General features: G+C 34.5%; 2 protein-coding genes across 3 annotated transcripts; both read left to right on the forward strand.

Moving 5' to 3' along the window:
• Positions 1 to 7747: 7747 nt before the first annotated feature.
• On the forward strand, positions 7748 to 10789 carry LOC108909135 (SH3 domain-containing protein Dlish). The gene is made up of 6 exons (XM_018713372.1): positions 7748 to 8013; positions 8077 to 8285; positions 8609 to 8799; positions 8848 to 9050; positions 10200 to 10304; positions 10401 to 10789. The coding sequence occupies exons 1-6, from the start codon at positions 7965 to 7967 to the stop codon at positions 10697 to 10699; spliced, it is 1056 nt and encodes a 351-aa protein (XP_018568888.1). The 5' UTR covers positions 7748 to 7964; the 3' UTR covers positions 10700 to 10789.
• Positions 10790 to 12937: 2148 nt separating this feature from the next.
• LOC108909137 (39S ribosomal protein L15, mitochondrial) lies at positions 12938 to 14447 on the forward strand. 2 transcript variants are annotated; one of them, XM_023454568.1, is made up of 4 exons: positions 12938 to 13044; positions 13485 to 13642; positions 13699 to 14024; positions 14081 to 14447. In XM_023454568.1, exons 2-4 carry the CDS (start codon positions 13566 to 13568, stop codon positions 14380 to 14382), a joined length of 705 nt encoding a protein of 234 aa, XP_023310336.1. In that variant the 5' UTR covers positions 12938 to 13044; positions 13485 to 13565; the 3' UTR covers positions 14383 to 14447. The 2 variants fall into 2 exon arrangements, with proteins under 2 accessions (XP_023310336.1, XP_018568890.1); XM_018713374.2 differs by lacking the exon at positions 12938 to 13044 and adding an exon at positions 13114 to 13435.
• The last annotated feature ends 698 nt before the right edge of the window (positions 14448 to 15145 follow it).

Consider the following 15145-nt stretch of genomic DNA (forward strand, 5'->3'; position numbering starts at 1 on the left):
GTTCTTATTCCCTTTAAGAAATGTTTAAACAATAACATGCAAAAGTGCAAAAACATTTCGCCGTTCCATAATAACGCACCAGGAACAAAACATTTCAAAACAAAATGGCCCTATTACTAACTTCTGTAACATCAGACATATAAATAACATTTGAACAAATGCAAGAGCTTCCGCTTAGACCGAAAACAAATGAAATGTCCGTTATCTGATGATTTACTATGGCAATTCGTTTGTTATCGATGCAAACAAATTAGCACTTGTGTAATACCTACTAGCGCGATGTTTGGTTTAGGCTTTCTTAATCTTATGGTAATTTAACGACTGCAATGTTTGTTTGGAGTTTGTCGACGCGTCTTTACGAAATTCTATACTGTACAGTAATTAAGTGCAAGGTGGCACAGTCAAAAAAAAAAAACAAACGGGGATGCGATACACTGCCCGACAAAATTTGAGGAACCGATTATTTACGTTAAAGGAATTCGTTCATTTCAACACGAAATATTAAATGTTAAATCTGTTTTATATAGTGTAAACAGACTTTTGTATTATTATCTAATAGAAAAACGATTATTTAAATATATAAGATTATATTTATAATAATATAGTAGACCGACAAGAATTTAAATCAGATACCAGACTAAAATAGACTTTTCCGAAGATTTTTGACGTGTTGGATTCCGATCAGACTTATCTTCAGCATTTACTTAATAGCATCCAGGTACGTAGAAAATAGAAAATATAAAAAGCAGTAGGTACACTTTTTATAAACTTATTTTTGGAAAAATGTTCATATGACATACCCCTGTAAAAGTTACACAAAAAATCGATTATTTTGCTACTATATTCAAATTCTGCTTCTTGTAATTTTCATGCTATCATGACAATGACTAGACGGTCCTTTTTTGCTGTTTTATTAATGATGTATCACTAGCCAACACCGTACAGGTATTTCGCTGATACGATCTTTCAACATGATTTTAATTGCTATCTACCTGTCAATCAGATCTTGATGTTGTTCGCGATTAGTTTTTAAACTAGGATGCGAAAAAAAGGGATTTCCAAACTTAAGACTAACAATAAACAAATCATCACTTATCAATGCTATAATAGCATTCAGACCAACATCGTTAAAAGTTTGTAGTAACTAAATAACGACTTTAAAGCAATCAATTTACTTACGGAAGGGAAAAGATAAATTAGAAAAGTTAATTGTTAAAACTTTATTATATATATTTAAATTTTTGTAAGTGGGAAACTGTATATTTTGTAACAATTTTTAATCATGTTTATTATTTATTTAGTACAGCTATAAACATTGATCAACAGTAAAAATATGGGTGAATATATCTAATATACGATATAGAACAATTGTATCTAAGTACTTTTTCTTGGCAAGCAGTGTATTTTTAGTTAAATGTTAAACATCAGTACCTTATCTTATATAATTTTATTAAGTAAATAAATATTAAAGAGGTTTTGTCCCGACAGATGTTTTTAGGCTTCTTAAGTGTCATCGAGGATATTTTTGTCTTGGGAAATTTTATATTAAAGGTAACATGACCTACAATTACCAAACTGAAAATAAAAACAATGTATCACTATGGTGATCAATCATACGCTTAAACTATAAACGTTATTATAGAAAACTTCTTATTTGTGCAACTCCTCTCTGTCTCTATTACTAAATAAAAGGACAGTGGTATGAGATTTTAGTTGAGCCTCCTATTCACAGATGGCGCAATTAAGGCATAGCCTAGCACGTCACAGTTGTCCACCAAGTTCGTTTCAATTGTACAATTTTTTTTTAAATTCCAGTTAAATAATATCGCAAAAAAATACAGTCGATTCTTTTGCCACATCACTTTATTTTATATCTGAAAAGGGACAAACAATGCGATTTTTGGTAGATTATTTTATATTATTTCCTTTGGATCACTTGAGGGCAGTTGGATTAGCTAAATGGAAAGCTTTTACACGCCTTAACCTCAATATGTAGATAGTTTTATCTAGAGTTTCTGCAAATAGGTACATAGTAAGGCAATTTAATGAATCCAAGTATTGTGCATCAAACTGCAATCTCGCGTTACTCAAACGGATGGAACTCTCCAATATGCAAAATCGTTACGTTACATTTACACCCATTTCCCAACATTATTTTCCCGCAAGTGCGTATTTTATCGAGCGACTCTCCTTAAAAATTACCAATGTACGGCTCACGCCTTGCCATTTTGTGAAATCTAAAATTTCTAACAGAATATAAATGAAAAAGAAACTTTTTCAACTCAACTGTGAATCATGTACGATTTATATGCAAGCAAGTGATCTAGAATACCCGTACTTTAAAAAACATAAGTTTCTCCGGCGAATAATTATTTGCGGAATATTTTATTCATTTCTAGATGTGGTCGCAACTTAGTCAATAACGGAAGAAAGAAAATTGTAAGTAAAAAAACAAATGAAGGTCAAATACATTGCCTACTGCAATTTGTTATATTCTAATTTTTTAAAAATAGGAAAGATATTGGGGGTAATAATTAAAATTGCAAACAAGCATTCTAAATTTTTTTAAAAGGATTACCAACACATCCAAATAGCATCAAAGTGGAGATAATAGGCATTCATTAACGTTTGGAAAGGTAAGACTTTAAAGTAATTTAGTAATCCATAAAAAAATGCATGTAAAGCTACCTACTGAAAATACAAATATGGCAATGAATATATAAATAAATGCTTCAGGTACTTTTGTGTCACATTTACCAACAAATTAAAGACAATGACTCAAGAGGAACAGTGACCTAAATGTTCGAAACAATTTTGCAGACTTACGTCTGAAATATCTTTGCTCACTTGTCTTTAGCAATCAGACAAGGATTTGAGAATGGGCTCTACCTTGAAAGTGGATGTGGTCTTTCGTCATTTCATATCAGTACCAACATTGTTGAAATACTTTTTAATATTACATGAATATTTAACAAAACGCTCTATTCTCGACTCTATCTATGCAAAAGATTAACTTGAACTACTTCTTCAACTTTATTGGTTTCCACAGATATACAATATAAAAAAAGTAGTTTACCTGTATATTTATTTTTAACTAGGCACAAAAAGCTATCTTGGGAACAGAGAGGCGTATGTGATTTCTCTTTTTTTTTAAATTACTATAAAAATAAGCTTTATTTAATGCAAAAAGGACGAATTCCCGAGCGGTATTTGAATGGCCTTAGGACAATTTGTTTATAACGCTGTTTTGCCCGTCCTACTTTGTTTTTTGTAAAGGGCTAGCTCACTTCTTTCGAGTTTTTTTTGTGATATTATCATTCTACGTATTATTGTTCAGGGGCAATTTGCATTTTCGGGTCTTTAAAAAAATAAACAACGTTGATGCTCAAATGTGAGTCACGATCTCTGAACCCATTCCGAATTTCTACTTTTACTCGAAACGCCTTGTCCTACTGAATGCATGAATAATTTCTAATTGTTAATTGTTCTGTTACTTAGAAAAGCCATGTTACAGGGAAGACGTACAATACCGAAATAAAAAAACGACCGTATAACCGAAGGCCAAAGCGGGTGAAAACTTATTACGAGATGAAAAATTAGAATTTAATGGTTTCATCGGAGTTTTGCACGGAATTAATTAGTTCGAGATGTTTCGGCTTGACCTGTCAAGAAGAATAACCGTACAAATTAACTGTTGTGTGCTGTGGTATTCCCCAAGGTCGCGCCCTCTGCTCTGCGCTTCTGATAGAGATGGGTAATTGGGGAGACGAAGACAAACATGCTTAAAAGTGATAATAACGAGCGTTCAAATAAAAACGTGGTCAAGTTGGTTCTGAAAATTTGGACGTAGGGCGTAGCGTATAGCAAATGAACTTAAACGTCATCTGTCAAAGCGCTATATCGCCGCTATCAATTTGAATATTATCGTTTTAAAAAGCGTTTAAAATGGTGTTTTCTCAAGAACAAAAAGTGTTTATCATAGAGTCCTACTTTAGAAATGGACGCAAGATTGATGGAATATGGAAGTATTCTATTGAGGAATGTTTCATAGAATTTCAAAATCAATTTCCCGGCGTTGTTGAGTACAAAATTTTTCAAAGTGCAGTTCAGCGTTTGTTTTTCGTGAAACGGGCAGTGTAACAAGAAAAGATGGGAGCGGCCGACCTAAAAAGCGGACTGAAGAATTAAAAGAAAATGTCCAACAAATAATGGAAAATGCACCAAGAACTTCTGTACGTGTTTTATCACAAATGGTGGGAGTATCAGTCGGTACCTGCCACACAGTGTTAAAAAAAGCTCCTTTAATTGTTTGTTATTGTTATCACGATTATTCTTTAAAATAAAGTTATATAGTCATTAACGTTATTGAAACTGACAGCTGCTATACAGCTCGTTGAGAAATGAGGTTAAGTTGGTCGCTATAAGCTACTCCCTACGTCAAATGTGTCAGAGCCAACTTCGACCACGTTTTTATTTGAACGCTCGTTATAATTCTATTATAAAGAAATTTGTCAATTTCTTTTTGGCCAGCAAGCCTTGTAGATATTAATTTTTCACATCTAATATTCTCTCAATCAATGTTTCAAAGAACCAAACGGAAATGTGTGACTTTATATTGAAACAAAATTTTCTGACGGGCTAACTAGTAAAAATGTAGATGTAGATTTTAGGGGTTTAGAGTACAAAAATAATGTAAAAACCGTCAAATTGTTTATAATAATTGAATATTATCAGCGTATACTAATCGTTTTGTACTTGTAATTTTGCAATGCGATGACAGATTTTTTTTATTATATTATTACCTATTTGAAATTTTGAAAATAGTAGGCCATTTAATTTTTTCGTTGCCAACAATCGTGCTGTTTATACCTACATTGTTGTCAAACAATGTTTGTAATATGTCAAAGTGGCGTTGAATTAGTAAATCGTCAAGAAAATGACGTTTGAATGAAACGTATAACTGGATAGTTACAAAATAATGTTCACTAAATAGATGTAGGCACAAAACATATAATACAGGTACATATTTGTGCGATGTTCCTTTTTACAAGAATTTGAACATACAAATGACCGATATCGTAAAATACGTTCGACAATATCGTTTTTACGCAACCTTGGAATTTCAGAGAATATGAAACATTATTTTATGGGCGTTTTCACATCCTTATGCCAGTGCCTGGGGACCTTGCATTCATGCCATACCTGAATAGTGTCAAATAAACTTTTTAACGCGGGCAAGGGACAAGGTAAACTGGAGCAACTATGGATATGAGGGGGAGTAGTTACGCATTTTGAACGCATGAAAAAAAAAAAGTGAAATAGAAATACGTATCTGAATGTGATATAAATGTTTTGATTTCGGCGCGGGAACCTCGAATATATAGGCGTGTTAACTGTACAGGCTGGTCCATTTTCGATGGGAATTCAGGGTATTTCAGAAACTACTAAAGATATGATAAATCTGATACCACGTTCTCGAGCTCGATTTTCATGGCAAACTCGACTGTCAGATCAGAAATTTGCTATCTTCATTTGTTTCTCGTTATTGTGACACTTTTTAACATGTCTGTATCTCTGCTGTTAAATAAGTTAGAGTTAAAGTAAAAACCTGTCAAGACTAATTCTTTGGCGTAGAATTGAATGCCGAAATTATATTTTTTTAAATGGAAATCGTAGCTGACCATGGCCTAAAAAAATAGAGATTTTTTTCCGCTTTTCACTTGCTATAGTTATTTTTACAAACACGGGAGATACGGGGTGTTTTATATATAAATTATATATTTTTTTCCTTTTTAATGTGACCGGCTATGAAAATACAGAAAAAACTATAATTCTTACTTTTACAAAAGTCATATCTGTTGTAAAAATATGACATTTATTTTAAATGCACAACATATACTCGTGTGATAATATAATACTAACGAAATTTTAGGAGATAGGTAGATAGGAACAAACGGACCGATCAGATGGCCAGCTAGGTTACCTGATTTGAGTCCGTTGGACTTTTTCCTTTGAGGTTTTCTAAAAGACATTATATTTAAAATTCCTTTTAATAATATTTCAAATACCTATACATTTAATGAATGCTACCCGAAGCGTTGCCAGAAGATGCGTGAAATGTGTGACAGTTGAGGGACGGCAATTTGAACATTTAGCTATCATTTTTGAAAGTTTTTATTGATGTAGGTACTTACTATTGTTTAATTTACGTTTAATATTGTAACTTCAGTTGAAGTGGAATAAAAATTTGAAAACTCTGTCTTTTCTTATCTGTAATATATATTTTAAATAAACGTCATATTTTTACAACAGATATGAGTTTTGTAAAAGTAAGAATTATAGTTTTGTATGTATTTTAAAATGTAAAAAAGGATCGAATTTTTATATAAAACACCCCGTATCTTCTGTGTTTGGAAAAATAACTATAGCATGTGGTATATTGCTGAAAAGCAAAAAAAATCTCCATTTTTTTACGTCATAACCAGCTACGATTTCCTTTTAAAAAATTATAACTTTGGGTTATAACTCCGGAATCTTAAGACCTACTAAAAATCTAATACCGGCATTCAATTCTACGCCAAATAATTAGTCTTGAGCAGTTTTTACTTTAACTCTAACTTATTTAACAGCTGAGATACAGACATGTTCAAAAGTGTCACAATAACGAGAAACGCCCTGTAACTAAGAAACAAATGAAGATAGCAAATTACTGATTTGACAGTCGAGTTTGCCATGAAAATCGAGCCCGAGAACGTGGTGTCAGATTTAACATACCTTTAGTAGTTTCTGAGATACCCTGAAATCCCATCGAAAATGGACCAGCCTGTACAGGTAAAAAATATCAGTTGCTCCTTTTAGGTAGAAGCATTACTTGCAGATATTGGCAGGAAATCCGGTCTGTCTTTTAATCAGCCGTTAAAATAGAAAGGGACTTCTTGGAACAATTACTAATAGCAATATTAATAAGTCTATTTGCATATCAGGAGATATATCGATCTATTTTTTAGATAATATTAATTGTTTTTTTTTGTGATTACATCAACCTATACGTGTTACTCTGTTTCTCTGTCAACAAATAAAAGAATTATTACATTTTCGAAGGGCAATCAATTTTAAAAAACCGTTTGAATGTATTCGGAGAAAAGATAAAAACCGAGAGTAATATATATCATAAATTGACATTACAATTACATAACAATAAAGTGAAACATTCACTTTAAGACTGAAATTTGCGCAATTTGAATAGGAATATTTTACTGTTTAATGTTTAATATATTTAAGTAGGTTAGGTACTTACAAAATTTCGTTTTTATACTTGATTTTTCACTCGTTTTCGCATCGCTGGAAACGCAATAAAAGTTTATTTTTCCATTTTGGTGCTAGTACGGAACACAGATAAGCTAGAAAATAACCCGAAAAATTTGATGTATTTATTTTGTTAACCTATTTAATTATTCTACTTTTTCTACACTCCCCCCCCGGTAAAAAACTCGGGAGCTGGCGTTGTTGGCAACTGTTGGTAATTTTTTCTTCAGTTAAAATGTTTGTGAAAAATGGGTTCAAGGTTCAAGGTCATTTACGATTAAGAATAAGCAAAAAAATTCGATTAATCCATTTAAACTGTGCGTGTAAGTTATATTTTTGTAGAATCTGAAAAAAATTCGTATTTATAAATACATAGTAGAACCCAGTGAGACGTTTAAACAGGTTACCTTCCGTTTGAATTTGGCGCAGGTGAGTTACCTGTTGCAGCACCAATCGCAGCCACCAAAAGGAGCATGTCACCTTTAGCTACTTTCGTTTCATTTAACTGTTTTTATTTACGGGACGAGCAATCAGCAATACTTACCTATCCCGAAAGACAACATTTGTGAAAATTATGAAGGATATGGGGTCAATGAATTGAGCCCGACTGGAATAAACTGTCCTTAAACGATTGGAAAGTATGTAAACATTTCACAAAGATGGCATTTCTATGCCCTGTGCGTATCAGACGTGGAAAAAAGAAAAAATGTAAGTACGTCCATTGTCCTTTGAACTCCTGTGATTTAATTTTGGGTAATTTTCTTATTGTAGCCTCCAGTGTAGATTTGGAAAAGGAGCTGAGCAGGTCCAACAATGGGGTCACCCCAGGGATGGGTCGAATTACGGGCTCCGCGAGTATTGAGACTTTAGTGAGGGTGGGCATCGAGAAGGAACATGGATTGTCTCCGGACAGTAAAATGGTAGTTTTGCACGATTTCACTCCCTGCGTGGATGATGAATTGGAAGTCAAACGTGGACAGGTAATAGTGAAGGAATTTAATATTTAATATCGACCAAAACAACTTGACCTACTTAAGGTGTGTGTCTTAAATATATTTTTTTAATTCAAAACATTGCTGACGAAATTAAAACATAAGACATGTTTTTTCCTGTTTTTGTTGTTGACTGGTTTCCGACACGAAAAGTTATTAATTCTGAGGTTTTTTACACAAAGTTTATAAACTTTGCTTCCAAATTTAATTCTTGCAAAGTGTTAAAAAAATATAAGTGCACAGAAGACATTGAAATATAATATACTTTCCGGTTTTTCTTCTTACTAGGTGTATTTACTCATTTTTTATAGATTGTTAATATTTTGTACCGCGAGAACGATTGGGTGTACGTTATTGGACTCGACACAAGACAGGAGGGGTTTATACCCTATTCATACTGCACGCCTTACAACAATCACCTGGCGGAACTGGCCATCAAGAAGAAATTGCCCCGAGAAGCCCATTTAGCATCCGGGGATAGCTTAGACACTAACCACGACTGGTAAGCAAATATGGTTGTGTTTTGCAGATTTTTAGCATTTTTTTATAGCGATGGGGCGGGTGTAGACACAAGCGACTGTGATTCATTAGGGAAAAAGCACGGAACAGGTGCAGCTTCCCCCATTAGCATCCACTCTGAACCGGACATGATCCCTTTTTGTAAGGACCCGTCGGGAAGGTACATCGTACTGTATACTTTCATCGCCCGCGATGAGAACGATGTGTCGGTAGAGAGAGGGGAATTTGTCACTGGTAAGTTTGACGTTACTACAAATTTTATTTATTTATAGACAATTTTGTTTTTAGTAGACAAAAAGTAATTTTGTACAATATTTGTTCAAAATATTTTCTTTAAAATAAAGGAGTTCCACAGGGAAGCGAACTTAGGTCTCTGTTGTTGTGTATTTATACTCCTGATTTATCATTTGTAACAATATTTAATTTTTTGTGTTTACAATGCGTGGATGATGCAGGCACTTATTTTTTTAAATAATGTGCTGGAAAATGCCTCCTTGACTCTTAACTCAGGCTTGATAACACTTCAATTTCCTTATTTTGCATAATTCAATACTCGGTGCGAAAGAAATGCATTTACTTGTGTTTTTCAATCATAATCTGTTCAGTAATTTAGTTATTATTGTTGTTAATTAGGAAATTTCTGTATATCGCTGTTAAATTTAATAATTTTTATCTTTAAGGGACCTCTTAAATATTAATTATACATTTGTACTCTGTATAGTAAAATTAATGACAATAATTTGACGAGAGTGTTACATATCCGATGGAGTAGTTCAAACGTCTCAGTTTTAGTTGTAGATTGTCAGTAGGTAATATTGAATCAACTAACCTTAAAATTTCCAAGTTCTCTAGTGGAAAATTATACATGGTGTTTCAATTAAAATTTCCCACCTGGAAAATATTGAAATTAAAAAAAAACAGAAATAAACCTGGTCACATCGATTTTCTTCAAAACAAATTTTTTTATCGAGAAATTGATGAAGAATTTCATCAGATTATGCCCGAAATACTTCGAAATGTTCGTTCGGAAGAGGAGCAAAAATTTTATTGTGTGGAAGCAGAGGGAAACCAATTTCAAAGGGTTTTATTGTCATATCCAAACCAAAATTTAAAAAGTCATATGTCGTGGTTGGCAGAATTGAAAAAGCTTTAAAATGAGGCGTCACTCAACATAGGGTGCCATTTAAAGTTTAAGGGTATTTTACGGCCCTGCCTAAGGGGTAGTTTTAAAGACACCAAAACTTATGCCATCATGTGTCCCGGTTAAAAAGAAAATTGACCTGTCTCAGGTTTATTTGTTTTTTTTTAATTCCGATAATTTTCAGGTGGGTAATTTTAACCGCAACATCCTGTATAGTGGAAATTATTAATATTATTTTTCAGTACTTAACAGAGAAGACCCGGACTGGTACTGGATCGTGAGGAGTGACGGACAAGAAGGGTTCATCCCTTCAGGATTCGTCTATCCCGCCGATAATGTGATACAAGGCAAGATTTTAATTATTCTTTACTCTGAAGGGCAAAAAAATTCAATGTCCGGTTGTATTTGTAACATTTTCAGTGCTTTTTCCTTTCCCTTTCTAGGGCACCTGAATTCAACGAATCAAAACAGCGGTAACAACTTCACCAGTCAGACTAACACTCACACACTAACGAACTCGACCGCCGACGATTTGCGGTACCACGGCACCGAACTGGTGATGCTTTACGATTACAAAGCCCAGGCCCCCGACGATCTAACCGTCCGACGAGGCGATTGGATCTATGCCGATCTCAATAACCAGACGGTCGACGGGTGGTTGTGGGCGTACGCGCCCAAGACTAGGAAGTATGGGTTCATACCGAAGGCCTACGCCAGGCCGCCAGCTATGACCAGCCTATAACATTGCCATGCACCATGCTCAATTTTATTATTACTTTTTTAATTTCTTACATTTTTTTATATTCATATTTTTGTAAAAAGTATTTTATGCCAAATAGAATTTTCATATTTTTATCGTGGGCGTTTTTTTAGTGGTTGGGAGTTTATTATTTTTGAAAAAAAAACTGTATATTAGAGATAAAATGGTAAATGTGTATGCCGATAGCGAACTTGTTAATGTTATCAATCTACAGGGAAAGTCAGCAAAATGTTGCAGAGGCATCGTGCTGTTGCAAAGCATCGGTGAAAAGACACTTGGAGACAGCATTTCTGTTGCTTCAGGATGTCAAAGTGATTCCAGCAGAGCTGGTACTTGCCTTCTCACATAGCACCGGCTTATTTTAAACTTTGTACCAGCAGCATGCACAATATGTTACAAGATTTGAGCGTCAATTTTTACAACTATCTACGAGTACAAGGCATTGTACGCCAGTTCAGTGGTTCTTCTCAAAGGAAAATGTTCTGTGAACACTAGTTTTATCCATTCTATATATGTCAACTTCAGACTATAATCTCCAAATCATACCGCAGGAGATTGATTTTGTCGAAATAATTTTATAAAATTGCACGACCGAAATAATTTAATAGAATTGATAGAAGACATGTTGCTAAATGTTCATAAAAACAGTCAGAAATTAGAGTGTGAGATTGATTGAAGTGTGACTCGAAGGACCAAATTACTAATTTAGTTTGGGAAAATTTAATTTTAAGGTTCCAAAAGTGGTGTTTTTTGTATTCACAGGTGTGTAGAGGTCACCTTTTAATAACCGAGATATTTACATTTTAAAGGATTTATATCCTTTAGAACCAGTCTGTACTTGCCTTATAATTTATACCTATATAGAAGTTGCTGTTTTATTTTGGCCTCGATTTTTTTTCCACGTCGCGACGGAAACACTTGTACAAAAACCGATCATCACAGCGTCTTTAGCGAGCTCATATGCATAGGGCATCGTCTAGAAAGGCACCTTAATTTTTTTTAATTTTCGTGCTATTAGAAACATCATTCCAATCAATTACTAAGTTCAGTGAGGTGGAACGCTCACCTGTGTCAATTGACCAATCAAACTATATTAAATAGTTCCAAATTTTCATGCTGCCATCTGTTGTTCAGAAAGTGCACTAAACTTCGGGACAATACTTTAGCAGATAGCCAACTGTAACAGCATCATATTTACTAGTGAATTAATTGAACACACGTATAGATGGCGCCGCCTCCTTTCTTAACAAATAGATCTGTGTATTTTAGGTTAATCTATAACTACGCAAGCACTTGCACAAAAACCGACTATCTCAACGTGTTTATCGATCCCAGATTCTTATGGAACCACCTCTAGAAAGGCAGATTAGTTTTTCCGCGATAATTTTTAAGATGCAAGCGCACCAAGCGGCGAAAGCAGTAAGCTCCGAGACAAGGTAATTTTTAGTGATGGGCAGAATCGAGTATTTTTAAGAATCGAGAACTCGCCATTATTCTATGGCTAGAAATTGGCCTCAATGATTTGGGATCGAGGGGAATTATCCCTCTTTATCCTGCCTCATCTCGTGTAGGCCTGGACAGCCTTCGTAGGTGGGCCCCATCCGTCGTCTACCCCGACCGCAAATGCGGCCGGTGTAGGCGCTTTGTGGGACCTCCTTTTGTCCTGGCTGGGCCCCGCCGGCTAGGGCCCTTTCTTCTGGCGCTCTTCTTGCTTCGCCGGCTCGTCTGTGTAAACCCCGGGGGTAGTGTCATGTTTATGTGTGGTATGGTTGGGTAGGGTAGTGCGGCTATGCAGCCTGGGATGCGCTTTGCTAAGGTGGCCCTTAGGCTAGCGCGNTGAACAGTGTTAATTGTTCATAACAGATGTTCTGGAAAGCTACATAAAATATACAGAGTTCTACGTAGTGTTATATGAAATATCCAGGTTAGAATTTTCAAAATTCTAACCTGGATATTTCATATAACAGTACGTAGAACTCTGTATATTTTATGTAGCTTTCCAGAACATCTGTTATGAACAATTAACACTGTTCACGAAACACATTTTCGTAAATTTCAAGTAAAAAGATATGTATTTAATAAATAAAAATTTTGTAGTTTGAATCCGCCATTTGTAATTCGTGATGACAACATTGAGTTCCCCCACTCTCATTCAACTCTGTTCATCCCACATAAAGTTACTATAATTTTATTTATTAAATACATATTTTTTTTAGTTCAAATTTGGGAAAATGTGTTTCTTAAACAATGTTCATTGTTTATTACAGATGTTCTGAAAGCTACATAAAATATACAGAGTTCTACGTAGTGTTAACCGAAATATTCTGGTAAGAATTTTGAAAAAAATTTTTCTCAAAAACTGGGTTCGACCGCACAAAAAAACTTCAGATTCGTGTTCAGCACCATCGAAAATAGGGGGGTAGACAAAATTTTGTGAAAATTGGAGGTGGTGCCACTAAAGTAAATAATTACCGATATTAGTTTGCCACAAAATATTAAAGATGTCACGACTCACGAGTAAATCTAAAATGTAAAACCTAACCCTACTTTTCTCTGAAATAAAGTAGGAACAAGAATTTTTTGTTGGGGGCTGGGGCGGCTAGTTATTTTACCCGTCAAATTGGAAAGATGACCCATTCCGTCGAAAAAGCACTTAACTTGCTGCGGTCATTACCAAGAGTTTGCTTAGCTAATATAAAGGATCACAATAAACGGAGAGTAAGTACTGAATCGTAACAAGAATAGTGAAATAAGAAATTTTTTGTAGAAAGGCCATCGAGGCAGAGCTCAGCATGGTGGTGACAAACACGGAGCTGGTAATAAAGGCGCAGGACAACGCCAGAATTACATGAGGTTGGGTTATGAAACAGGCAACAATCCTTTCTATCTACGATTTCCTTGGGAACCGTATTACAGAGGACATCAGTAAGTGTTTATTGGTGTATATACAGGTAGCTTATTTGAAAACTTGTGTTTTTTAGCGTAAAGAGGCAATATCCTCCGCTCTCTTTGTTAGATCTTCAAAAAATGGTTGACACAAATAGAATCGACACTAACAAACCAATTGATCTGGTAGCCATCTTAAATTCTGGATTGTACAGAATGTTTCCCGACCAGAATCACTTTGGAGTCAACTTAACTGACGAAGGTGCAGATATATTCGATGCAAAGATTAATATAGAAGTGCAGTGGGCTAGCGAGTTAGTTATTGCGGCGGTAGAGAGATCTGGGGGCGTTATCACGACTGCCTATTATGATCCTCACACCCTAATGGCCATGATAAATGCCAAGAAATTTTTTGAAAGAGGTAAAGAATTGATATAACTTTAATAAAGGATAAATATCAAATTAAACTACTTTTAGGTATTCCAATACCCCGTAGGATGATGCCACCACCGGACGCGATAGAATATTACACGGACCCCACGAAAAGAGGTTACTTGGCCGATCCAGAGAAAGTATCTGAAGACAGATTAGTTTTGGCTCAAAAATATGGTTATAATTTACCTAAAATAGAAGACGATCCGGATTACAAGATGTTGACCGAACGAAAAGATCCGAGGCAAATATTCTACGGGTTGCACCCCGGATGGGTCGTAAATTTACGGGATAAGGTTATACTTAAACCACAAGATGAAGAATTGGTTGAATATTATAAATCGTAACTTTGATTTAGGTTTTCGTAATAGGTAGTAGATTTTATTGAAATAAAAGATAAAATAATTGAAAATTTTAATTTTTTTATACACCGTTATTGAAAGTGATAAATTCGCTGGCTGATTTTCATCGGAATACATACCACAGGTTTTGATTTAAGTTATTTAATTGTGAGAATATTCTAACTCGCAAATATAATTACTTATCTTGTTATAAGTAAGTCTATTTGCAAAAGGTTAAACATGCTGTGATGCTGAATGCAGTTTTGGATTGGTGAGGCCACTTATAGTTCAAAGGAATTTTTTCAGATTTCTCCGAGCCCTAAAACTTTTTGAAAAAATCGATGGACATAGTCTATGAAAATTGTCAAAAAATTAATGCGCTCATGTCTAGGCGGTATAATATCCATATGAGTAACTATTTATTTAGTCTTATGGCGGTATCGTAGAATACGCAACTGGAGTAAAAGGTCGCTGCAGGGCCCGAGAACTTATACTTGAAAATATGGGGAAACTGGGAACCACGTGACTTGAGATGGATATACAAGTTGGGGAAAGAGTCTATAGATGTCGCCACAAAGATTTTGTAGAATAAATTTTGACAATTGCAATTATGAATCATTTCATGTCATTCTTGTTCATGTTTATTGTTTATTGTTGGTTAGGTTTGGCGAGTGTTGGTGTGTGTTTTATTTGTGTTTTTAGTGTGTTTTATTAGATATTTCATTCACATTTATTTATATAACATAATAATGTCTGATCATCATATAAT

Source organism: Anoplophora glabripennis, unplaced genomic scaffold (genome assembly GCF_000390285.2).
Source record: "Anoplophora glabripennis isolate ALB-LARVAE unplaced genomic scaffold, Agla_2.0 scaffold346, whole genome shotgun sequence".
Taxonomy (NCBI): Eukaryota; Metazoa; Arthropoda; class Insecta; order Coleoptera; family Cerambycidae; genus Anoplophora; species Anoplophora glabripennis.